The sequence below is a fragment of the Melopsittacus undulatus genome, chromosome 2 (genome assembly GCF_012275295.1).
Source record: "Melopsittacus undulatus isolate bMelUnd1 chromosome 2, bMelUnd1.mat.Z, whole genome shotgun sequence".
Taxonomy (NCBI): Eukaryota; Metazoa; Chordata; class Aves; order Psittaciformes; family Psittaculidae; genus Melopsittacus; species Melopsittacus undulatus.
Genome location: NC_047528.1, coordinates 2,027,053 through 2,052,604, shown reverse-complemented (window position 1 = coordinate 2,052,604; position 25,552 = coordinate 2,027,053). Strand labels below are relative to the sequence as shown.

Sequence of the window (25,552 nt, the reverse complement as noted above, 5' to 3'; positions counted from 1 at the left end):
TCCACGTTGTGAAATCCCATTAAGTACAGGGTTTATTAAAGTTCTGGGCATCAAGAAGCAGCAGCTGCTTAAAGCTTTGATCCTCTGTCAAACGTGGCTTTATGAGGCATATTTCCTGCCCCAAATCACTTCTCACTTCTCCCATCTCCTGGCCATGCTCCCTCCTTAGGAAGTAAGAGAGACGGAGCTTCCATAGGTGGTGACTAGTCCAAGGTGTTCCCATGAAGAGGTGTCTGGGGTTAAATGATAAGTGGGAATAGTGGAGCCCACATGGGAAAAACCCTCTGGATGAGCCTTTGCCCTTTATAAATGCTGTATTTCTTTTGCCCTGGTGGGGTACAGCATCGTGATGCTGCTTGAGGGTGCCCAGCACCATGCTACAAGTATGAGCTTTGTGATAACTGTGTTTTAGGTGATGGGAAAAGAGCCCAGCACAACTAAAGATGTGAAGAACACAAGCAATGAGCATTTGTTGATGTAGACAAATTGTATTTAAAAAGACAGATGTACTCAGCAGAAATTATGGCTCATCATTCCATTTCCAACTGAATATAATGCAAAGGAAACCCTAGGGAATTCCTGTTTCCCTGGGAATCTCTTGAGGAACTGGCATCCAAGCCATACTGGAAGTGGGAGTTTTCTGCTGGGCTGTTTGAGTAGTGCTGGCCACAGATAGGATCCTTTCTTCTTTACATCTTTTATGTGTCCTAGAGGGAGAAAAGATGGAAACTCTTTCCCTACACCCATGCAAGTGATGGGAAGATCAGGTCCTTCTCCTTACACTGTACAGACCACATGTTAACAGTGACTTAGAGACATCAATTTGATAGGTTGACCACTCAGTGGATAAAGAACTGGCTGGATGGTCGCACTCAAAGAGTTGTGGTCAATGGTTCAATGTCCGGCTGGAGACCAGCAATGAGTGGTGTTCCTCAAGGATCAGTGTTGGGACCAGTCTTGTTCAACATCTTTGTTGCTGACATGGACAATGGAATTGAGTGCACCCTCAGCAAGTTTGCCGATGACAAATGAAAGCATTAATTGCTGAAGTAGTTCTGGTGTCCTCAACATAAAAAGGACATGGAACTGTTGGAACAAGTCCAGAGGAGGCCACGAGGATGCTCAGGGGCTGGAGCAGCTCCTGTATGGAGACAGGCTGAGAACATTGGGGCTGTTGAGCCTGGAGAAGAGAAGCTGCATGGAGACCTCAGAGCAGCTTCCAGTGTCTGAAGGGGCTCCAAGGATGCTGGAGAGGGGCTCTTCATCAGGGACTGCAGTGATAGGACAAGGGGTGATGGGTTCAGACTGAAACAGGGGAAGTTCAGGTTGGAGATAAGGAAGAACCTCTGCCCTATGAGGGTTCTGAGGCACTGGAATGGGTTGCCCAGGGAGGTTGTGAATGCTCCATCCCTGGCAGTGTTCAAGGCCAGGTTGGACAGAGCCTTGGGTACCATGGTTTAGTGTGAGGTTTCCCTGCCCATGGCAGGGGTTGGAACTGGATGATCTTAAGGTCCTTTCCAACCCAAACCATTCTGTGATTCTATGATTATATGACCAAGTTGAGGTTGTTCCGGAGGTAAGGGAAAACTTGGAGCTTGATCTCCATGGTTTCACCTTGCTTGAGGAGCTCTATATGAATTCCAGGTGCCTGTCTTCTGGGATGTTATATTTAGCTTTGTGCTCCTCAAAGAGCTTGCTCAATTCATTTAGGTATTTCTCATGGACTCGATCCACCTCTTCCTCAGAGGGTTTGCGATTCCTCCGCACTGGAATTGGTTTCCCAACTGGAAAACAAACACAGGCATTAGGAGGAGACAGTGTCAGGTCCCTCTGTACAGTTTGCACATCCTAGCATGGAGCTGGGATCTCTAAGGATGCATTGGATGGATGAATACAACCAGTCATATCCTGGAGTTTTTGGGGTAGGACAACCAAGGAGGTAAGGAGACTGGCTCTGATGTTGTTCTCAAAGGTCTCATCTATCTTTGTCTCAGTTTCCCCATCTGCAAAGCTGTTTAATGCCAAAGACCCTCTGTGTAGCATTATGAAGTCGAAAGTACTGCATCCCAATGCGATCCCTACAGCCTAACATCTCAGATGTGCTGCACACAAAGACAAAGTCATCCTAATGATATTGGGGTTTCCAAGCTGCTCCCCTGTGGCTTTGGGAATCTCCATGGCAAAGGGGGATACTGAGGCACTGGGAAGCCGAAGACCACTTAAATACACTACTGATTGGGATGTTTCTGCTTTACTCAGATTAAAGCTTCTGTGAAACATCTGATTTTTGTTAATGCCCATATATCTGTATAAAATAATGCTTTTTTCAAGGGTAAATCTAACTAATTTGATTCCTATCAATAGAATAAGCTAATTCCCATCTCCCAGAGCCACCAGCAGCAGGACCAGGCACCTGCAATGGACATGAAGTCCATGTGATGCCTCTCTTGCTCTGGTCTCTTACTCAAACTGTGTTTGTCAAGCACGGGAGGGTTTCATCCTTGTGTAAGGCTGCTCCTCCTCAGGTTAATGAAGAGCCCTCGTGATACTGCACAGCTCATAAACCCCTTGAGACAATCCAAACAGGTTGTAAAGCAATTAGAAGTAATTGCTGGCTGTCAAACCTCATCAACGGGGTGATATCTGACCTTTCCAAACCGCCTCTTCCATTAGACTACACACAGCATCAGGCGCACTGATGGGTTTCAACAGCTCCATGGCTTAAGGATGGAGCTGATGAAACCAGGCAGAAGTGCCTCAAAACCAAAGACTTGCTTTGAATTTGGTCTCCTATGGGCATGATCTCTGCTGGAAACCTCTTGCCATGCAAATAGGTTGCGGGTTGCACTTGTGTCTGCATAAGACACTGAGCAAATGTGCCAACTGCTTAGGTGTTGCCCTATTTGTGCTTGTAAAATTGGCTTGGCAGAAGTTTAGCTCAATGTTATTGCAGTGGATTTTATTACTGGGTTGTCCTGGGTTTGGCTGCATCCCACACAGATAATGAGATTGATGTGTATGCTCTAGGGCTTTGCTTTGATGAATAGATGACTTGGGCTTTGTCTTAAGGCCAAGCCAGAGATCCAAATCAGTGTGACGCATGAGCAGTTGAGGATGCTTCGTTGCCAGCATGTTTCTAGCCCACCACAACATGATGCTCCAGCATCCAGGACAATAACACAACCCAGGGGATGCCCCTGGTCCCCATGTTGGCCAGGCTAAGAGTAGCTGTATTGTGTTGGCCAAGGAAGGACTTACCCACAGTGTAGATGGGCCGACGGTAGGGAACCAGCCCAAAGCTGTACTGGAAGATGCCTCTTGCATGGAAGAGGGGAAGAGAGATGCCCATGATCTTCTGGAGCCGGTGCTGGACCCTCCGCAGCCAGGAGCCCTGCGGGTTTCTCACTTGCTCAAAGAGGTCATTCTCCCCAAAGGAAAAGACAGGGACCAGGGGGGTGCTGTGAGGAGTTGAACCCAATGTGAAGGCATGAAGATCAGCAAAGCCAACCCCAAAACACCTTCCCCCCTCTCCAAAAGCTCTTCTGCAGGGGGTTGGTACTAAATGATCACAAGGTCCATTCCAACCCAAACCATTCCATGATTCCATGATTCTAAATCCATCAGGAACACCCCATGAAGCAGCCACATCCCTCCCTAAGGGCCCTATGAGCCCATCCCCTGCATCACCCATGCTCGATGGCCAGGCGGACAAATCCCTTCCTGTTCTTCAGCAGCAAGGTGTAGGATCCCGGCCGGGCATCCAATGCCTCCTGTGCTCCACCAATAATGATGGCCAGCACATTCCCACCCTCTGGGTTCTTCAGCACATAGGATGCACTGTTCTTGTCCGAGGAGACAAGGCCTGTGGGGCAGAGAGGAAGAAAGCATCAATATCTGTAAACCCCACACAACTGTGGTTTGCTCTGTACCTTTTTCTCCCATTATCCAGCTCCAAAGGGATGCTGGACACTTTATGGTCAGAGTCTTCCTACACTTTGTCAATCTCAGCCCAGCTGCCCTCATAGATGCTGGATTCATGGAATGACAGAATGGTTTGGGTTGGAAAGGACCTTAGGATCATCCAGTTCCAACCCCCTGCCATGGGCAGGGACACCTCACACTAAACCATGGCACCCAAGACTGGCATGAACATGTAATTATCCCTTTGCTGTCTGGCCCAGGAGTGAGAAACAGGGAAAAATAAGGGAAAAAGTAAACTGAGAACTAAATCTCACAATCCCCATGGAAAATGTGTTTCAGTTTGTTATCAGATGAAACCAAGTTCAATCCTGACCAGCTCTAAAGTCAGTGAAACAGTTGCTATAGGTCAAAAGATGCATGGATTTCAGTGGATGCTGCTGGATGGGGCTTGGAGCAACCTGCTCTGGTGGAAGGTGTCCATGCTCATGGTGAGGAATTGGAACTGGATGAGCTTTAATGTCCTTTCCAACCCAAACCATTCTATGACTATGGATTGAAAGTGGAATTTTATGCAGAATTTGGTCCCTGGATGTTATTTCCCTGCAAATATCAAACCTTTCACTCAGAAATGACAGAGCAACATGGGTTTGATTCAGGAGCAATTTAAAACCTCTTTGTTAAATGGATTCAATGGACCTGAAAATGAGCTCTGCACCCAGCTCCCATATTACAGTGATTAAACCTTCCCTCTCCAGCGCCAGATCTCTCCCATATCTCACTGTTATGATTCCTTGCTCTCCATGTAAATATTTTCCAACAGCAAGAGCCAGAGTTTATGTGGAAAACAGGGTGATGACAGCATCAGGAGGACCTGGATGCCTGTGTTTAGTCTCTTGAATCCCACACACAGGATGAGCCCATTGAGATGCAGAAGGGGCTGTTTCCCAAGCTCACCAATGAGAGGTGAAGGTCATCTCTTCCTGGTGTCCATAAATCTCTCCATACTCCTTTCCCCTTCTCTCTATCCATTCCTTTTCATTTCTGCTTCCCCTCCTGCCATGTGGTTTTGCAACAGTGTGAGCTGCTGTTTGCATCCTCTCTTATACACTTTACATATTGGAAGGGACCACTGAATGTTATCTAGTCTATCCTGAGCACATTGCTCAGGATTGTGTCCATAAAGCACCTAAATATCTCCAGGGAAAGAGACTCCACAACCTTCCTGATCTACCTGTGTGAGCTACTGGAGTAGGTTCGAAGAAGGGCAATGGAGCTGGTGCAGGGTCTGGAGCCCAAGGGTGATGGGGAAGGGCTGAGGGAGCTGGGGGGTTCAGATGGAGAAGAGAAGGCTCAGGGGGGACCTGATGGCTCCCTCCAAGTGCCTGCAGGAGGATGGAGCCAGGAGGGGCTGGGCTCTGCTCCCAAGGAACAAGGGATGGGACAAGAGGAACCGGCCTCAAGCTGCACCAGGGCAGGTTTAGATGGAGCTGAGGAACAATTCCTGCCCCACAGGGTGCTCAGGCATTGGAACAGGCTGCCCAGGGCAGGGCTGGGAATAGTTGGACTGGATGAGCTTAAAGGGCTTTTCCAACCTCATTGATTCCATGATTCTGTGATTCTATTCCAATGCTCAGTCACCCTCACAGTAAAGAAGTTCTCCCTCATGTTCAGCTGGACCTTTCTATGCTTTAAGCCTGTTGCCTCTTGTTCAGAGCAGAAATTAAAGGCATGGAAGCTATTTTCAATGCTGAATGAAATCTAAACACATGTTTGTATGGAATACAGCATGAATACAGCCATACATTCTGAGTCTTCTCCTCCCCATAGCTTGTTTTGTCAATCACAGACCACCAGCAGAGAATCAGTGTTTTTCACTCCCCACACTTCAAGCACTCACTTTGCACATCACGTATTAAGTAGATCAGACAAATCTAACTACAGGAGAGAGAAGCTCCAAGAAATCCATCCACAAGAAACCCATTCTCAGCCTATTTGTGGCACAAAGACTATTTAGCATCCTAAAAATAAGCCAACAGTTTGGATTTGTTGAAGGCTAAATGGGGCTTGGAGCAAGCTGCTCAAGTGGAAGGTGTCCCTGAACTGGATGGGATTTAAGGTCCTTTCCAACCCAATCCAATCTGGGATCCTGTGATTGTACCATGAACAAGTGTTGCTTAGAATACAACACTTTTCTGACAGTGTATTTACCTTTTCAAGTACATCCATAAATGCTGCAATAGGTTTTTAGCAAACACATTGTCTTCCCACATTCTTCACAATGGAATCCATAAGGCACATGGGATCCGTCGGCAACAGATAAGGACAAACAGACCCTTGACTCCTCTTCCCCTTGTGTCTTCATCCAGTCCCCCACTCATCCCACCACTTGCCAAAGGGGTTGGCTTGTGCTGTTCCCCTGCTTACCTCCACTCATCAGGTAGTCCCTGAAGAAGGGGATGCGGAACCACATGGAGAGCATCATCAGGTGTGGGGTGATGCCTGGGAAGAGCGTGGAGAACCCCGATGCCTCCGTGCAGAAATTGAGGAAGGCTCCTGCTGCCAGGACCCCATGGGGGTGAATTCCCATTAGGTAGTTCTGCCTAGGGTCCAGCTCCACTGTCTTCACCAGCTGCACACCAGATGGAAGCAAAAAGGGGGCATGAGTTAGTGGTGTCACCTTATGGGGTTGGAGCATTGGCTGTGGAGAGTAGATGGGGGATTCTTGGATGGGAATCCATGGCATAGTTTTGTTGTACAAACAAGATGTGGACGGCCTGGAGAGGGTCTAGGGAAGGGCCAAAAGGATGGTCCAAGGAATGGGCAGCAATGAGGAAAGGCTGAGAGAGCTGGGACTGTTCAGCTGGAGAAGGCTCAGGGAGACCTGATCCATGTGCCAGGGAGAAGATGGAGACTCCCTTTGGACAAGGAATCCCATGGGAAAGCTGAGGGGTGATGGGCACAAGTTACTGCTGGGGAGATTCCAACTGGACATAAGAGGGAAGTTTTTCCAGGGATAACAACCAGACACTGGGATAATCTCCCTAGGAAGTGGTGACTCCCCAGTGTTGGACACTGTTAAGACTGGGCTGCACAGGGTGCTGGGCATCCAGTCTAGGTCATGCTGTGCCTGGAAGGGTTGGACTGGGTGATCCTTGAGGTCCCTTCAAGCTGGGATTCTGCAGTTCTGTGATGGGATGTCTGCCCAAGGTTGCTGCAGTTATACTGGGAAGAGGGAATGTGAAATGCCTGTATCCAGTGTATAGGGATGGACAGCATGGATTGCAGGCACAGCCCTTGAAGGCCACCTAAGGACCTAGATGAAATACTCAGCCAATGGGTTTGAAGCCTGGGAGATCCTACATGGACAAAGGGATGATTAAAGGGAGATGAGGCACAACCAGGATTTAGACTCTGTGGGTTACACTTGCTATGGACTTCCCAGAGGGGCTGCTGTGACAAACCCACCCTCCAGCTATAACACTGGGAAGTCCGTTCCATGCCAACACCAGCCAGCACGTGTAGAACCCAATAGAAGCAGTCAAAACTGCATGATCCCTGTGGGTTCCGAGGATGCTCACAGCACCAAGGAAGGATGAACCCTCCCAAGGTTAACCCTAACAGAGCCACCATCAATTCCCATTCAACTCAACAGCCCCTGTGCTTAAGGAGAACCAAAGCCCAGCACCGTGGTCCCATCCTGCCTCTGCAGCAGCTCATGGTGCATGTGTTTTCCTAGAAGCAGCCAGACCCACAGGTGAATCACGAGGGTGCATTTTGCTTTCTTACATCATGGCTAATTTCCCCTCTGTCCTAAGGCTCTGTTGACTGTACACATGTGCCCATTCAAGCGCCTGCTCCTAATGAGAGCAATGGACAAACAAGAGTTCCATTGCTGCCCAGTGCAGAGGTACCTAAATAGGAAGAGGGGCAGATGGTTGAGTTACTGAGTGCCTGGGGCCCCTGCCTCCTGTTTTGAGCCATTTCAGCTTACATCAATGTTTCCTGCATTCATCTTCTGCTTCCAAACAGCCTTTCATCTCTGTGTGATTTATAGGAGGGAGGTGAGATGCTCGGGTGTGTTGGAAACATGCCCTATGTGTGCAGCATAGAAGAGGGGATGACAGCAGGATCCGTGCCTGGTTGTAACCCAAAGTCACAGCATCCTCGTTGATAATGAAGGGTTGAACTCAGGGTACCCACTGAGCTGTGCAAACTGCTTCAATGGGAGTTCACCTGTGATAAGACAATTATAAGACATCCCAATGTCTTATAACATGTCCAATGGTCTTATAACCAGTGCTCTGGTTAATGTTTCCTGCATTATAATGCAAGAGTTGTCCCTGCGATAGCTCTGACCGCATCTTAGTGACCAAGTTGATTTATTTGCCTCTGTCAGGTTTGTAAACTGGGCCCCTTCCAGGCATAAGGAAAGGATGGGAGAGAAGGGCTTCATTTTGTCACAGTGTCTGCTCCCATTGGGATGACATGGGCAGGATTTAGAAAGAAACCAAAGAGCTTGTACAAGGAAATCTAACCTATTTGAAGCTGTCCCTGCTCATTGCAGTGGGTTGGACTAGATGAGCTTTAAAGGTCCCTTTGACCCAAACCATTCCATGATTCCATGAGAGACTTTGGTCTTGACTTTGGTCAAGCCCCTGGACTCTAAGCCTGGAAAATCTCCCTCTGGAAACTGTTTAACACAGAAGCTCAATCCTCCCACTTATTGTTCCCAAAGTTGGTTCACTTCTTCCCTGTCTCCATGCCAGAGGTCAGCTTCTGTTCCCAGGCTGCCAAGTTAATGCTTGACACCAGGCAGCCCAACACTGAAGAGTTCAATGGGGCTGGGGATGAGGTGCAGAGAGGTGTGAATCTCCTCCCTCCTGCCTTGTGTGCCTTGGCATCTCCTCACCCACTGGATGGTATTTGCTGCTTTAGGCTTTCTGGGTGAATTGAAGCTTTAATCATTGTCAAAGGACTCAAGGGTCCAGCCAGGCTGGTCTGTGAGTAAACAAGTGATTGAGCCAAAGCTTCCTTGGTGAGACAAGGCCAGTTTTCATCTCAGGATGCTGTGTTAATGTGTAGCTCTGCTCTGGAGCCAGCTGAGAGAGCTGGGCTGGGGCAGCCTGGACAAGAGAAGGCTCCTGAAGGGGAGACCTGAGAGCAGCTCCAGTGCCTAAAGGGGCTGCAGGAAAGCTGGAGAGGGGCTTGGGACAAGGGCCTGGAGGGCCAGGCCAAGGGGAATGGCTTGAACCTGCCCAAGAGAGGGGAGACTGAGCTGAGCTCTGAGGCAGAAGCTGTTCCCTGGGAGGGTGCTGAGGCGCTGGCACAGGGTGCCCATAGAAGCTGTGGCTGCCCCATCCCTGGCAGTGCTCAAGGCCAGGTTGGACACAGGGGCTTGGAGCAGCTGCTCCAATGGAAGGGGTCCAGTTTGGATGGGACTTCACCACCCTCATTCCCTGCTCTGGGTAAGGATGGCAGCTCCAGGAACCCAAGTCCTCCCTTGTTCTTGTGTGATGCTGCTTTTGGCAGTCTAATAGCATCTCCTTTATCCTTATCTTTATGGTAGGACACAGTCCTCTGGTGGACCTGACCTCAGCCATGGCTTCTCTCTTCCTTAGGGTCAAAGAAGAGAGGGTCAAGGGCAGGACATAGGAGTTCCTCAAAGAGGACAAAGAGGTGGCTTTGAGCCATTTGGCCATGTCTTGCCTTTGCCCTTAGAACCCCTCATCTCTCCTTCAGCCAACAGAAGGAAGCAAAGACCAGCAGTGCTATTTAACATCATGGGCCGTGACACAAAACCCCCAGTCACAAATAACACCATCCTTCTGTGCAAAGAAGGAAAACATTCCTGGTCAGGCTGGGTTCACATGAAGTGGAGCTCTTCGCAATGCCTTTTACCTCCCCAGAAGCACAATATACCCTCAAACAACCCCCGTCATGGTTTATGCAGTTATGAGAATGAATGGGTTATGGGAGGGAGCCATCCCAAATCACAGCTCCTAGGGTTCAGCTAGGTCTCTAATAACTCATTTTAGTTATGCTAACAAAGGAGCCCAATGTAGCCTGTCCCCAAGCACAATGACACAGGTTGGGACTGTGCCAGTTGCTGTAGATGTTAAGGTCCAACTGACTCTTAGATAACCCCAAGGCTGGTGAAATGTGTCCTGTGGCTCTTCAGAAGGGGAAAACCAGTGAAGGACACAGGGACCTTCTCCACATAGAAGGCACTTTTGAGGCTGCACTGAGCAAAGCTGCTAAGCTGGTGCTTGCTGGAGTGATGACAGCATCCAAAGACAGAATTTGTCCTTCTAAGACCTTAATTTTAGCTTCCAACTGATAGATTTAACTTGTAATCCAGGTTGTGTGATGTAAAGGTGAGATCCCTTGTCTAAACCAAGCATCCAACCCCAGCTTACAGAAGGATGGTGACTTCTGCTTGGAGACTACAGTAGAGATGGATATCATCAAGCTTATGCTTTCCCCATTTCACCCTGGTCCTCATCTTCTGTACATCCATGGCTCTCCTCTGCTGAGGGTACCAACACACCCTGGCTGTGTGAGGGAGGTGGTGACAGGGGTTTTACAGTATCAGAAGGTGATGGGGCTGGGAAGAAGCAGCAGTGAAGATGTGTATTCCCATGGCCATGGGATGGAGAAGTTCTGACTGCATTGCTGTATGCATCCTTCCTAATAAAGATGTGCTGATACATTATCATGAAGGAACCATGCGGATAAACATAAGGGGGTTGACCTGGATGAGCTTTAAGGTCCCTTCAACCCAACCCATTCCATGATGCTAGTAAAAATATAGGGGGATGAAGCAAAGAGAACTTTCCTATGCCATGCACTGGACTTCACCTGGAATTCTCACTGCTTTCTTGTCCTTTACCTTTTACAACCACTCAAACTTATTCAGATCCTGCCTGATCCTATAGCAAACCCCTAACTGGAAGCCGTCCATCTCCAACGGGAATAATCCAAGCAGCAGAGGTACTTGTGGTATCAGCAGAGGGTGCTGCTTGCACACACTGCGCTCAGAGCCTGCCCAATGCCATGTGCCAGACACTGCAGCACTGTGCGAATCAATGCTGCTCAGATCCCTGGAAAACAGATGCTCATCCCAACGTCTTCCTGCTTCCATGACTGCAAACATGCCCAGGGATCCTTTACAGGCAGCATTTAAAGCCACTTCCTACAATGAAATAGGCAGCTCCTCCTGCCTCCAGTTACTGGTGCTTGGCCAGGATGAGTGCAATGCTGGGACATGGAGGATTAGGATACAGATTGGCTCTTCCCTGGATGACTGATGCTCCAGGGCTGAACTAAGTCAATCGGTGCACGAATACAACCCAAGGAGGTGGTGCCCACCGGGGTCCATGTCCCCAAATCCCACTCCCCTTGTGCCCCTGTGCTGGATGGGGATTGGGAAGTGGGGTTGTTCAGCCTGGACAAGAGAAGGCTCCTGAAGGGGAGACCTGAGAGCAGCTCCAGTGCCTAAAGGGGCTGCAGGAAAGCTGGAGAGGGGCTTGGGACAAGGGGAATGGCTTGAACCTGCCCAAGAGAGGGGAGCCTGAGCTGAGCTCTGAGGCAGAAGCTGTTCCCTGGGAGGGTGCTGAGGCGCTGGCACAGGGTGCCCAGAGAAGCTGTGGCTGCCCCATCCCTGGCAGTGCTCAAGGCCAGGTTGGACACAGGGGCTTGGAGCAGCTGCTCCAGTGGAAGGGGTCCCTGCCCGTGGCAGGGGTTGGAGCTGGATGGGATTTAAGGTCCTTTCCAACCCAAACCATTCTAGGGGTCAGTGACTCTAAAGGAGAGCTCCATCTGTGCACGTTCACTCCACAGGCTCAGCTCAGTTCACTGTGACAGCAGTGTACAGGATGCTTAAAGCAGTATTTCAAATGCTTAACTTGTACCCAGCTAGGCACAAATCAGCTCATGCCCAGGGGTAGGAAGTGAAATCCTTCCCATGCAAGGAAGCAAACACATCTGGGGCTTTAACTGGGAAAAAAAGCTGACACATGTGGGATATAACAGAGTTTACAACCAGGATGGCCTGGGTATGTGGGGCAGGATTTGCATGGGGTAACCAGCGAGTTCCAAGTGAAACAAGCAGGGAGGTCTTCACATTGTGTGGTTCACCCAGGGAGCTCCTTGCTGCACGATGCTGGGAATGCCGAATGTTTTTCCATGATATAGGGAAAAATGCATCCAGAAAGGGCTGATAAATCTTATATTCTGGCTTAGGAAGTGCAGAAGACTGAGAAGCTGTCTTTGGGAAACAGCATTATGTGATTGCTTGGTTCTAATACCCTTGTCATCGTAGTTTGGTTTGTGATGTCCTTTTGTGCACCCTCCTCTGACTTCTCCCTTACCAGCCATAAGAAAGGCTCCAGGGAACAATCCTGGCCTTCAAACCCAGTAGCCACACTCCCTCTATTGGTCTTACTGGTGAAAGTCTTATGGTCTTATGGTCCTGCATCCAGGAAAGGAAGGACAGACACTGCACCATGGGGTTCATAAGGGGTTTCCATGTCCTTACAGAGGGATGGGAGTTGGGCTGAGTGGGCAGCCAAGATTTAGCAGAGAGGTTGGTTGGATGCTGCCCAAGCAGCAGCTTAAGGCCAGGAATAAATTCCAGAGTCTATATTGCGGATAATCATTACAGCCACATAAATAGCTCATGGATTCTAGCATCTTCTAAGGCAAGCTTGAGAATAATTTATTAGGAACCCATTTTGTGTTTCCTATTGAATGATGTCAAATATAACCTGTCCCTTGTGATAAAACTCCCCACAAGCTTTCCTGGGATGTGTTCCTATTCCTCCCCAGAAGGTTATGGTAAACCTTTTGGGGGCCTTGCTTTGAAGCTCATCCAGAACCCTTAAATCATAGACGCATGGAATCAATGAGGTTGGAAAAGCCCTTTAAGCTCATCCAGTCCAACCATTCCCACCCCTGCCCCATGGCACTGAGGCCTCATCTCCACGGGCTGTGAACCCTTGCAGGGCCGGTGCCTGCAGCCCTGCCCTGGGCAGCCTGTTCCAATGCCTGAGCACCCTGTGGGGCAGGAATTGTTCCTCAGCTCCATCTAAACCTGCCCTGGTGCAGCTTGAGGCCGGTTCCTCTTGTCCCATCCCTTGTTCCTTGGGAGCAGAGCCCAGCCCCTCCTGGCTCCATCCTCCTGCAGGCACTTGGAGGGAGCCATCAGGTCCCCCCTGAGCCTTCTCTTCTCCATCTGAATCCCCCAGCTCCCTCAGCCGATCCTCAAATCATATTTAAAGTTAATATCAGAGATGTGCCATATATAACCCACAGTAGATCCTCAGCATCATTTTCTGCCATGCAAAGAGCAAAGAAACCTGATGGCAGACAATTAAAGCAAGTGATTGTGAAAATGCTGGTATTATTTTATACCGGGTCTTGTAGTAATCTGGGACCTGGGAAGATGATAGAACCATAGAATCACAGAATAGTTTGGGTTGGAAAGGACCTTAAGATCATCCAGTTCCAACCCCTGCCATGGGCAGGGACACCTCACACTAAACCATGGCACCCAAGGCTCTGTCCAACCTGGCCTTGAACACTGCCAGGGATGGAGCATTCACAACCTCCCTGGACAACCCATTCCAGTGCCTCAGCACCCTCACAGGGAACAGCTTCTTCCTTATCTCCTACCTGAACTTCCCCTGTTTCAGTCTGAACCCATCACCCCTTGTCCTATCACTGCAGTCCCTGATGAAGAGCCCCTCTCCAGCATCCTTGCAGCCCCCTTCAGACACTGGATAGACAATGATGGACAGATGATCCTTCAACACTGACCTCCCAAAGCCCCATGCCAGAAGTCCATGCCCCAAACTGCCTCCAAACACCAAGGACAAAGGTGGTCCTTATGGAATCAATGCTTATGGTATCTGCATGTATGGATCAGCAGCACTTACCGTGATGGGGAAGTAGTCCCTCATGTACCTCCAGACGACGTTGTTCCGGATGGCATGGATCCGCCTCCCACCCTTGCTGGGTTTCTCCCTGTCTTTGAACCACCACACGGCATAGAGGACACAGAGCAGCCAAAAACGGGTGAAGAAGAGGGCGATGAAGGCAGCTGTGCAGCACTGTGCTGAGGGAAAAGCCATTGGTGAGGTGGCAGTTGGGTCAGGTGGGCTTTGGGAGAGGAATGATCGTAGAATCCCACACTGGTTTGGGTTGAAGGGACCTTAAAGCTCATCCAGTCCCAATCCCTACCATGGGCAGGGACCCCTTCCACTGGAGCAGCTGCTCCAAGCCCCTGTGTCCAACCTGGCCTTGAGCACTGCCAGGGATGGGGCAGCCACAGCTTCCTTGGGAGCCAGTTCAAATTCCTTATCTCCAACCTGAACTTGCCCTGTTTCCATTTGAACCCATCACCCCTTGTCCTGTCTCCACAGTCCCTAATGAAGAGTCCCTCTCTAATGATGCACTTGGATGGACTCTGGTGCTGGGGCAGAGCCCATCACTGGGCCCATCACACCCACTTGCTGCTGGGCTACTTCATCAGTATGAAAGCATCTTTGATGCAGAGAAGCTTTCTTTCTTATCTATACCCTGGAGAGGAACCAAGCACCATCCTTGCAACAACCACCTATTTCCAAAGCCCACCATGTCTTCCTTTCCCTTCAAGAACCTCACATTTCCTTGTGGATCAGAGCTCTATCCCTTTGCTCTCTGTCCTTTCCCTGGAGTCAGACTGATCCCTGCAACGAAAATGTCCCTGTTTTACCCCAAACCTCCTGTTAATACACTGATGACACCCATCATCTTGCAGTGACAGCAGAACAGGGCACTGTGCCCTGTCTGTACAGTCCCCAACAGCTTTGTCCTCAGCTAATGAGTCACCATTTTAATTGTCCTTGATTTTTAATGTCTTATCTGCCCATATATAAGATTTTACTCTTTATTGACTTATTTCTTATTGATTTTGGACCTTTTCCTCCACTCCTTGGGTTCACTCTCAGCTCTAATCCTGGCTTCTAGAGGGTTTTCAGCCTTTTCAGCTCTGTGTCATCACTGATTTTAGAAGAGTGATTTCTTTCATTCCTTAAGACATTAACGATTTGGGACCTTCCCAAGTCATTAAAGACTTTACTGAGCTGCTTCCAGTCAGTGCTCAGCTTTCCCCTCCACCTTCCATCTCCCTCATGCCCTGTTTTGGCATGGGGACAAGAGAAGAGAAGTGTGTGCAAGCAGGAATCACTTGGTGCATCAGATCCCACCAAAGCCTGCAGTGATGGGCAATTGATGCTGGCCACCCAATGCCTACTTAGTAAAGCAGATACCCTAAGAAGTGCCTGGGAAGAGCTGTGTCCTCCCTGGAAGACCTGGTGCTGTAGACTAAAATACCCCATTGATCCAAGCCCTTTGCCTTCCCCAGCTCATAGGTTACATCATGTGTGGTGGGTTCTATATAATGTTCTTCTCTGGGCCTTCATCACAGATCCAGCACTCAGGGATGTGAGGATGGAGATGCCCTGTTCAGCTTCCAGTTTAGGCAGATGCATCCGTGCCCTCATCCTCTGAGACCTGGATTGTCATCTTTTGGAGCCACTTGACTCCTGATCTCCCCAGCTCGTCTCAGCTCAGGTCTATGAGGGAACAGGTACATGATGCTCTCATGTAAGATATCCCTGTACTTCCTGTTTACTTTTACCTAGGATAAATCAGTAGGTCTAGTTTTTTGTCTTGGTTTTGGTGACAAATCCCCCTTATCCCAGAGCTTTCCATGTAAAAACAAATCCCTGTCCCAGTCTAAAACCTTGCCATGATCATGGGAAACATAGAATCAGACTGGTTTGGAATGGAAGGGACCTTAAAGCTCATCCAGCCCCAACCCCTGCCACAGGCAGGGACCCCTTCCACTGGAGCAGCTGCTCCAAGCCCCTGTGTCCAACCTGGCCTTGAGCACTGCCAGGGATGGGGCAGCCACAGCTTCTCTGGGCACCCTGTTCCAGTGCCTCAGCACCCTCCCAGGGAACAGCTTCTGCCTCAGAGCTCAGCTCAGTCTCCCCTCTCTTGGGCAGGTTCAAGCCATTCCCCTTGGCCTGGCCCTACAGGCTCTTGTCCCAAGCCCCTCTCCAGCTTTCCTGCAGCCCCTTTAGGCACTGGAGCTGCTCTCAGGTCTCTTTGGAGCCTTAAATCTCCTTAAAGCTGAAATGGGATCTGATGTCCTCATGTAGGTAGAGACACTGGGAGTGGATGAGCAGTAGCACAGAGCATAGGGAATCAGTGCAACAGAGCAACAGGTCCAACCCACAATGCACCTTCCAGGTCAGAACAAATCACTGCCCATGCCTGGTGCCACTCCTTGCAAATGCCACAGACATCATCCTTATAACTCTTGAGGAGAGCAGCCCAGAGCATGAAACCAAGCTCCAGGGTCCACATGAGGCATGAACTCTGCTTGAGGATCAATGCAGAGCTTGCAGTTTTACTGCACATGGGAGCTGGGTCATCAGGTCTGCTGCAAAAGTGGCTAATACTCTATCTATTCCCTCTTTATTGTACCGTGCAGAGCTCAAAGAGCGCTCTGCAGAATGAAGCACTTATCACCCAAGTGAGGCTTTATCTTGCAATGATAGAATTATTCATTTCTCCCTCTGTTTATTCCCAGCTCAACTTTTGTCTTATTTCAGGGCAGAATTCACACACAGGACCCTTCCCTCAATATTCAGTTTATATTTGCTTTCTATGCTTATAAGATACTACAAGGATGCTGGAGAGGGGCTCTTCATCAGGGACTGCAGTGATAGGACAAGGGGTGATGGGTTCAGACTGAAACAGGGGAAGTTCAGGTTGGAGGTAAGGCAGAAGCTGTTCCCTGTGAGGGTGCTGAGGCGCTGGCACAGGGTGCCCAGAGAAGCTGTGGCTGCCCCATCCCTGGCAGTGCTCAAGGCCAGGTTGGACACAGGGGCTTGGAGCAGCTGCTGCAGTGGAAGGTGTCCCTGCCTGTGGCAGGGGTTGGAGCTGGAGGAGCTTTAAGGTCCCTTCAACCCAAACCATTCCATGATTCTACATCATTGCTTTCTTCCCTTTGAGTGTAACCCCAAGGAGCAAATGAGGACCAAGGAGGGTTTCTTGCCTGTCCCTCCCTGGCTGGGGACCATTCAGAGCTGCCTGGATGGGTTCCACATTTCCTCAGCATCTGCCTTCCTGCACACCACTCATCATTCCAGGGCTGGCTGCCAGGCAAACACTTTAAGGGATATCTTGAGCTTGGCATTAGGCTCCTGGCCAGGGATCCTCAGCACACATCTCCCCTGTGGGGGCAAAGCCCATCCTGTGTGCCCACAGAGAGCTGTTGGATCTCGGAAGTGATGCTGGAAGGGATGGAAGGTTGTGTCAGGCTAGGGATGGGGGAAGGCTGCAAGTCATGCCTTGGAAGCCCATCCTTGAAGCCCATCAGCTGCCAGGGCTGTGCAGAGCCAGACAAATGCTCCAGCTTAGCATCATAGAATACTTTGGATTGGAAGGGAATGTAAAGGTCATACAGTTCCAACCCCAGTTTGGTCATGGGAGCAAGTTATTGGTGAGGATGGGAATGGCAATGAGATGTGGTTATGGGGTGGTTCTGCCTTGCTGCCTTTGCAGTATTCTTTAGTGGAAAGAAGGGAGAATAACCTTTGGAATTCAGCCATAGCATCAGTATAGTGTCTACCTTCCTCTTTTGTGCCCCTACAATCATACAATCATGGAATGATTTGGGGTGGAACTGACCTTAAGATCATCCAGTTCCAACCCCCTGCCATGGGAAGTGTTCAAGGCCAGGTTGGACACAGGGGCTTGGAGCAGCTGCTCCAGTGGAAGGTGTCCCTGCCTGTGGCAGGGGTTGGAATTGGATGAGCTTTAAGGTCCCTTCATCCCAAACCAGTCTGGGATTCCATGATCTTATGTATATGTCACAAGCTCCAAGTAAACCACAGGCTACAAAGCACATGGAGGACTTCCCTGGCCAAATCCAAATGGGATTCATGTCCCATCCCACTGCTGCTGGGCCCAACATTGCTGCTAACCCAGCATTTGCTCATTCAGCCCAAAACAGGGAAAACAGCAGCCTATGGATAGAGCCTTTTTGGCATCCCAGCAGCCCCAGAGTGAGTTAGGTCCTTATTGCACTTGTCAGAAGGGTTTCCAAGATGCACATTGCTGAGGTCCCCAGCACCAGCCTGCACAGAGGCTGTCCCAGGCTATGGGCTGCACTCAAAGAGGCCGCTGGCACCATGTGCCCATTGAGCCATCCCTGCTGATGGACAGGGTCCAAAGGCTGGGTGCTGTACATTGGATCTGCAGAGGCAACATGAGCAGGTCTCCTGCCTCTGTGCTGGGTTTGTCTGCATGGATTCAGATGCACACTAATGCTTCTGCATGGTGCACCTGGATGGATGCTCTTGTCCTAGTCTATGGAGACCAGGAATGAGAGAGGCAGCAGGTTTGGGCATCACCTGCTGATTTTAGTGCCTTGTAGAGTCATAGAATCACCAAACCCCAGCCTGGTTTGGGTTGGAAGGGACCTTGAAGCTCATCCAGCTCCAACCCCTGCCACGGGAAGGGACCCCTTCCACTGGAGCAGCTGCTCCAAGCCCCTGTGTCCAACCTGGCCTTGAGCACTGCCAGGGATGGGGCAGCCACAGCTTCTCTGGGCACCCTGTGCCAGCGCCTCAGCACCCTCACAGGGAACAGCTTCTGCCTCAGAGCTCAGCTCAGTCTCCCCTCTCTTGGGCAGGTTCAAGCCATTCCCCTTGGCCTGGCCCTACAGGCCCTTGTCCCAAGCCCCTCTCCAGCTTCCCTGCAGCCCCTTTAGGCACTGGAATCCTTTAGGTATTAGAAGACTGGATCCACTGCATTAGGAGGGGGCACTTGTCAGTACTAGGATCCTTCAGCAGGAAGGCAATGTGGTCCCCACTCCATGCCCTGCATCCCATTCTTTCACCGTGCACTCTCCTCCAATCAGCTGCTGGCATCTGAAGCAAGCATCTCCTTTTGTCTCTGTGCCCTTTACTAGGAGCATCCTCAAGGAAACCAGCTGCAGGGACAATGCCTGTTGCCTGTTATGAGCTGCCAGCACCGGGGTCAAGCTGCTCCAGTCATCCAGCACCCTGTGGATAATGAATGAGCCCCTTACTCTGCTCTTGGCTTCTCAGGGGCTGCATTAGCACAACCATAGCAACAGCAGCCTGCAAGCAGTGCTGCTGGATCCCCAGCCAAAGGGCTGTGCCTTCACTCAAATGTGTGCTTTCATGAGCCCTGTTCTAGCAGCAGATGCCATAAGCCTGTATAAGGATAAAGGAGAAGCCAGAGGCCAAATCCTGACCATGGACGGTCTGATCTCTGTGCCTGAGGGTTATAACATGGGGTTTGGGAACTCATGGGATGATATTAAGGTTATCCCATAGGATCGAGCTTCTACTGTTGCTAAACTGGGAGCTTTTGGATGACAAGCTCCAGGCTTAAAGAAACTTAATGAAAAGGATCAAACCAGCTCGGTAGGGTTTGGTTATCACATCTCTAATGCCTTTCTTATGGCATTTCTTAACTGTTTTGGTTTCAGTATCACAAAACCCACCCAAAATCAATGTGAAACTGTTTTGGTTTGGGTCACATCCTCATTCAAAGCAGGCTGCATTTCCCTGCAGGAGGCAGAGCCTGTGTTTAGAGCATCCCTGTGTTACCTTTTCATTCCTCCCTCCTGATCATTTCCTGCATTTCTGCTGGCTCAGAAGTGATTTCTATCCCTGAAAACTCAAGTGGCAGCTTGTTTGCAACACCAAGAAGGGAAAAACCTGAAGGACAAGTTGTTTTGCTGGAAAACACTGTAAAAGCTCTATAAGGCTCAGCTGCATCTGAGCTGGGAATGGGGATCTTCTGCTGCATCCCTTGTTAATACTGAGGCTGCATCCCTACTGTATCCCATCCCATCCAGGAACCATGGAAGGAGATCTGGGTGCAGGGGCAGAGGGAGCTCCAGAGCACCCCAGAATGTCCCAGTATGCAGGGCTGGATCCATGCATGGCTTTGGCCAGATCTCACCTGCGCTGTTAACAACACCCACATCTCCTACCGCAAGGTGGTCTCTGGTGGGTTGAGTACATCTGGGATCAGTTCTGCACTGGAAAAGCCCTAGAGTCTATAATGCAAGCCCAGGATGACACCAATTGCCATGCACTCTGCCATAACTCTGCCATGCCATAACTCCTGTGGGGCAGCTCAGCTGGCTGGGCCACTGCTGCAACAGTGGGGATTCCTCTCCATCCAGAGAGGGATGCTGTCTGCATTGTCCTAAAGGGACACACTGGTTACACCTCTCCACAGAGCCATAGGAAGCTGTTCCCTGTGAGAGTGCTGAGGCACTGGCACAGGGTGCCCAGAGAAGCTGTGGCTGCCCCATCCCTGGCAGTGCTCAAGGCCAGGTTGGACACAGGGGCTTGGAGCAGCTGCTCCAGTGGAAGGTGTTGGGGTTGGAGCTGGATGAGCTTTAAGGTCCCTTCAATCCCAAACCACTCTGGGATTCCAGGTCTTGCTGACCCAGTGGGTGAACAGCACTGCCCAGTCATGTCCATGTTGCTAATGCTCTTCCAATAGGGGCAGCCTCATCCATCCCAGGTACCAGCAATGGTCCCTGCCCTCTGTCATTGCCCAGAGTGCGCCAACATAGAATCGCATATAGTTTGAAAAAGCATTACTTAGCATGGGCTAAAGCTATGCCATGAAGCATTCGAACACCTATGCCATCAGGACCAGTATGGACCAGTGCTCCAGTCCATCAGATACTGGTGCAGAGCTGACCATTCAGATCTGCTGCCTCTAAGTATTGGGGTATCCAGAAACTCCCCTGCCACAACAAAGCAAAAGCTTCACACAGATCCCATCTGAGATTAAGGATTTACATGACAATGGGAAACGCTGGGATGTCAGCTTCCAGCTGGGCTCCTGATGGGCTGTAAATGGCCTGAGACAGTTCTGATATCTTACCTTTGGATCTCCCATCTCCTTATTTCCCAATGCATCCTATCCAAAGATGCCTGTCTCTCCATCAGCAGCACCTGATGCCTTCCACACAGCAGTATGTCTGGGCCCCAGTTTGCTAATGTGTCTCTTCCCGATCCTGTTTGGGTTTCCTTGGAAGAATCCCTTTTGGGGTGAGCAGGGACACGTGTATAAAGCAAAGTGTCTGTTCCCAGGGATGCAAAGCAGAGTCCTCCCATGCTCCTCCCATTGTCCCACCCTCAAGCATGGGAATGCCATTCCAAAGGACAGACCCTGAGCAGGGCAGCACTTTAGACCAGGAAAACTGAACTTATAGAGTAGAAGACAGAACTACATGGGTTTAGGTGTTGTATAAGACATATATGTGCTCCCATGCGCTTCCCTAGTGCCACCGTGCTCAGAAGCAACAAAGCAACGCAGAAAGGGGGATAAAAGATAACTAACTCAATGAGAACAAGCCTCCCATCCTCCTCTTCACACAGTGAGACAGAGATATGCTGCTCCTAATCTCTTGTCCTAACATGGCCTGGGATTCACTGCAGGCTCCCAGAAGACACCTTTAATGCCACTTTCCTTCCATTCCAGACCTTTGGACCCATATGTACCTGGGGCTGGGGAGGGAAGGAGTTGGGATAAAGCTATTCTGGCTCCTCGGATGTTAGATTCCTCTTACCTAGAGCTAGGAAGCTGAAGACCCATTGAACCACCGATGCCGTCTGAAGCCTCCTGTGCAGGGGCACGGAGAGAGGAGCAAACTGAATCTTCATCTTGGGCTCTGCATCCACGTCTCAAGAGGAGAAAGGAGCTCCACAATTGGTGAATGCAAAGGGCAAAGTCAATATTTACCCAGCCTTACAGGAGAGGGGATGGGGCAATGTACAGTGCTGGTGGTGGTGGCTGCCTGCAGACACCTTCCTGCATGGGGAGGAGGAGGAGGCTGAGGGAGGTGTAACCTGCTTTGTGCCAATGTGACTCAGCATAGAATAGAATCACAGAATGGTTTGGGTTGGAAAGGACCTTAAGATCATCCAGTTCCAACCCCTGCCATGGGCAAGGACACCTCACATTAACCATGGCACCCAAAGCTTTGTCCAACCTGGCCTTGAACACTGCCAGGGATGGAGCATGGGGTTAGATGGTGAGGAGCTCCTGCTTTACCACACAAACTTGGGAAATAAACTCCTTTCTGGACCCACTTGTGTCTTCAAATATCCAAATTCTGCAATATTTGGATGTTCATGGAGAAGATGAAGCATTGGGAACAAGTCCAAAGGAGGCCACGAGGATGCTCAGGGGCTGGAGCAGCTCCTGTATGGAGCCAGGCTGAGAACATTGGGGCTGTTGAGCCTGGAGAAGAGAAGCTGCGTGGAGACCTCAGAGCAGCTTCCAGTGTCTGAAGGGGGCTCCAAGGATGCTGGAGAGGGGCTCTTCATCAGGGACTGCAGTGATAGGACAAGGGGTGATGGGTTCAGACTGAAACAGGGGAAGTGCAGGTTGGGGATAAGGCATTTGAACCGGCTCCCAAGGAAGTTGTGAATGCTCCATCCCTGGCAGTGCTCAAGGCCAGGTTGGACACAGGGGCTTGGAGCAGCTGCTCCAGTGGAAGGGGTCCCTGCCCGTGGCAGGGGTTGGAGCTGGATGAGCTTTAAGGTCCCTTCCAACCCAAACCATTCTGGGATTCTATGATCTATATGTGTGAACCAGGCTTTATTTCCCCCATTCCCCTACAAACCACCCTGTGCACTGCAGGAAGGGACAAGCATGGGCAGTTCACGTGTATTTGCAAGTGATAAGGGGTGAGTGGATTTCAATCTCAGCCAAGAAGATGGGGAAACAACACAAAGGGGCTTCACTGAAGGCAGGGATACATGAGCACCATCACGCCTCTGACAAGACATGGATGGATGAATGGATGGGGCAGACAGGTATCCATGCCCATGGTTACATGGTGAGTGAGGAAGGGGATGCTACCTCCCCTTTGCGTTCCTGCCTCCCACCGCAATCTGAGCCTCAGCCAAGGCACATCCAAACAGATATGATTTACTGAATGGAAGAAACGTAATTCAGGAATATGGGGGGAAAATCCTCATGGAACAGAGAAACTGCTCAGGGAAACACAGAAACCAGGCCTGGAAAACCAAGGCTCTGGTGGTAACCAGGATACAGCATCAGGCTGCTAACAGGCTGAACTGAACAACAGCCAGCACACTGATAGAGCACTGTCACACATGCAAAGGCATCGGTGAGAAACTGAACATGAGCCGGCTGCAGTGTGTGCTTACAGCCCAGAAAGCAACCGTATCCTGGGCTGCATCCAAAGGAGCGTGACCAGCAGGGTGAAGGAGGTGATCCTGCCCCTCTGCTCTGCTCTCATGAGACCTCACCTGGAGCATTGTGTGCAGTTCTGGGGTCCTCAGCATAAAAAGGACATGGAGCTGTTGGAACAAGTCCAGAGGAGGCCACGAGGATGAGCAGGGGCTGGAGCAGCTCCTGTATGGAGCCAGGCTGAGAACATTGGGGCTGTTGAGCCTGGAGAAGAGAAGCTGCGTGGAGACCTCAGAGCAGCTTCCAGTGTCTGAAGGGGCCTACAGGGATGCTGGAGAGGGGCTCTTCATCAGGGACTGCAGTGATAGGACAAGGGGTGATGGGTTCAGACTGAAACAGGGGAAGTTCAGGTTGGAGATAAGGCAGAAGCTCTTCCCTGTGAGGGTGCTGAGGCACTGGAATGGGTTGCCCAGGGAGGTTGTGAATGCTCCATCCCTGGCAGTGTTCAAGGCCAGGTTGGACAGAGCCTTGGGTGCCATGGTTTAGTGTGAGGTGTCCCTGCCCATGGCAGGGGTTGGAACTGGATGATCTTAAGGTCCTTTCCAACTCAAACCATTCCATGATTCTATATCATTCACTGGGCCAAGAGGCATTTCAGAACCCCAAACCTCCCCACCACCAGGATATACAGAACAAAACAGAGCACAACCCTTGGCAAAAGCAAATCAGAGGTGTTAGGTGTAAAATAACCCTTTGGTTTTGTCAGGATACGAGGAATGTACATCTGCTAGACTTCATTTCTGGAATCACTGCAAACAACAGGGCTCTGGTGTAACCCCAAAGGCTCTCCTCCTAAAGACACCAATAGCTTTAACTGAGCTGAAAGTGGCTTAGGTTTTGCTTGAACCTCTCCCCATCCTTTGTTTTCTGCTGCAAATGTCAGGACCCTTCTGCTCTGAATGCAAAGAGGCTTTTAGGTCTTTCAGCTCTGTTGCTTGGAGATGAGATGTCTTCTATGATGAACCACCAGCAATGCTGTGGGCAGGTCTGCAGGTCCAGAGCTCTTCATCTTCCTGAGTTGTGCAACCCCCAATACAGTCATAGAATCATGGAATGGTTTAGGTTGGAAAGGACCTTAAGATCATCCAGTTCCAACCCCTGCCATGGGCAGGGACACCTCACACTAAACCATGTCAGGGGGTTTGTTATGTGTCCAAGGAGGGGACACCCTTGGTCCAGAGGTGATGCTTCAAGGTGTTTTCCATCCTGAAGTCCTGCTTGGTACCAAACCAGGGACCTCTTCTGGTTTATTCTATTGCAAATGGTCATACCTGAGCTCTGGGAGCTCTGGCCCAGTTCACACCTCAGACTACAGCCAAGGCACTGATTCCCCTGCAGGAACCCATCCCTGAAGGCTTCACCTTGCTCTTTGCTCTGCTCTGCTCCTTTCCTCTTGCTTTCTCCTCCTGTCACTGTCCACATTGTGGCAGGGGAGCTTCAGATGTGGGTGACTGTCAAAGGTGCCATCAGCTCTGGAACTGCTTTACAGATAGGTCCTGTCCTCATTGTCATCAACCCCATCCCTACTAATGGGTGTTGCTGCTGTTGGAACATCCTTCACAACTCAGTAGTCATGGGATCATCTTAGGATTGGAAGGCAATAGAACCAAACCCCAAAACCAACCTTATGGAATAGACTAGTATAAATCTATCAGGTCAAAATAGGAAGAAGGAGTTTAGCTTTACAGTGACTTCATATGGGTATGGGCTGGAAATGGAGAGGGGAAGAGTCATCTGCTGTGTCTGTGGGGACCACCACACTTCAAGGTGTCCTAGAAAGGAGCCATGCGATGGTATAACCTTATATCACATCTGTCCTTGTAATACCCCAATCCCCATCTTCCATGCTCTGAGGGAAGTGATTATATGGGATGAGAAGGGTTTGTACTGGGAATGAGAAGATAAGGATTTATTCCCAGGCTTTCTGTGTAATGCTCAGCAAGTCCCTGTCTGCACACGGGTGATGATTCAAAGCAATGATAACAGTGGAGGAAACCTCATGTAGATGAACCTCTCCATGGTCGGACCCATCCACCAAAAGGCCCATCCAACTTCTCCTATAGCCACACGTTTCTCTGGTCACTTACATTCTCCTCTTGGTCTCTTTGCTGACTTGGGTTTCAGTTGCTGATAGGGCGAGGGTGGATGGTACCCAAAACAGCATCAGAGACAGATCATAGGATCATGGAATCCCAAATTGGAAGGGACCTCAAGGATCATCTGCTCCAACCTTTCTAGGCAAAGCATGACCTAGACTGGATGCCCAGCACCCTGCGCATCCCATTCTTAGCAGTGT

The 25,552-nt window shown here is 50.1% G+C and overlaps 1 protein-coding gene across 1 annotated transcript; it reads right to left on the bottom strand.

Annotated features, from left to right (window-relative positions):
* Positions 1-1,629: 1,629 nt before the first annotated feature.
* Positions 1,630-21,698, bottom strand: MOGAT2 (monoacylglycerol O-acyltransferase 2). Its single transcript, XM_034074613.1, has 6 exons — positions 21,605-21,698; positions 13,857-14,035; positions 6,346-6,550; positions 3,688-3,862; positions 3,259-3,458; positions 1,630-1,784 (listed from the first exon to the last, which is right to left on the bottom strand). Exons 1-6 carry the CDS (start codon positions 21,696-21,698, stop codon positions 1,630-1,632), a joined length of 1,008 nt encoding a protein of 335 aa, XP_033930504.1.
* Between the last annotated feature and the right edge of the window lie 3,854 nt (positions 21,699-25,552).

Bases quoted from the DNA above. Each gene is read 5' to 3' on its own strand.
- MOGAT2 (XM_034074613.1), bottom strand. From the start codon at position 21,698: ATGAAGATTCAGTTTGCTCCTCTCTCCGTGCCCCTGCACAGGAGGCTT. The intron at 6,551-13,856 runs GTAAGTGCTGCT...TCTGGTGTGCAG, and splicing joins GGGACTACTTCCCCATCACG to CTGGTGAAGACAGTGGAGCT. The intron at 3,459-3,687 runs GTGATGCAGGGG...AACTCCTCACAG, and splicing joins CGCCTGGCCATCGAGCATGG to CACCCCCCTGGTCCCTGTCT.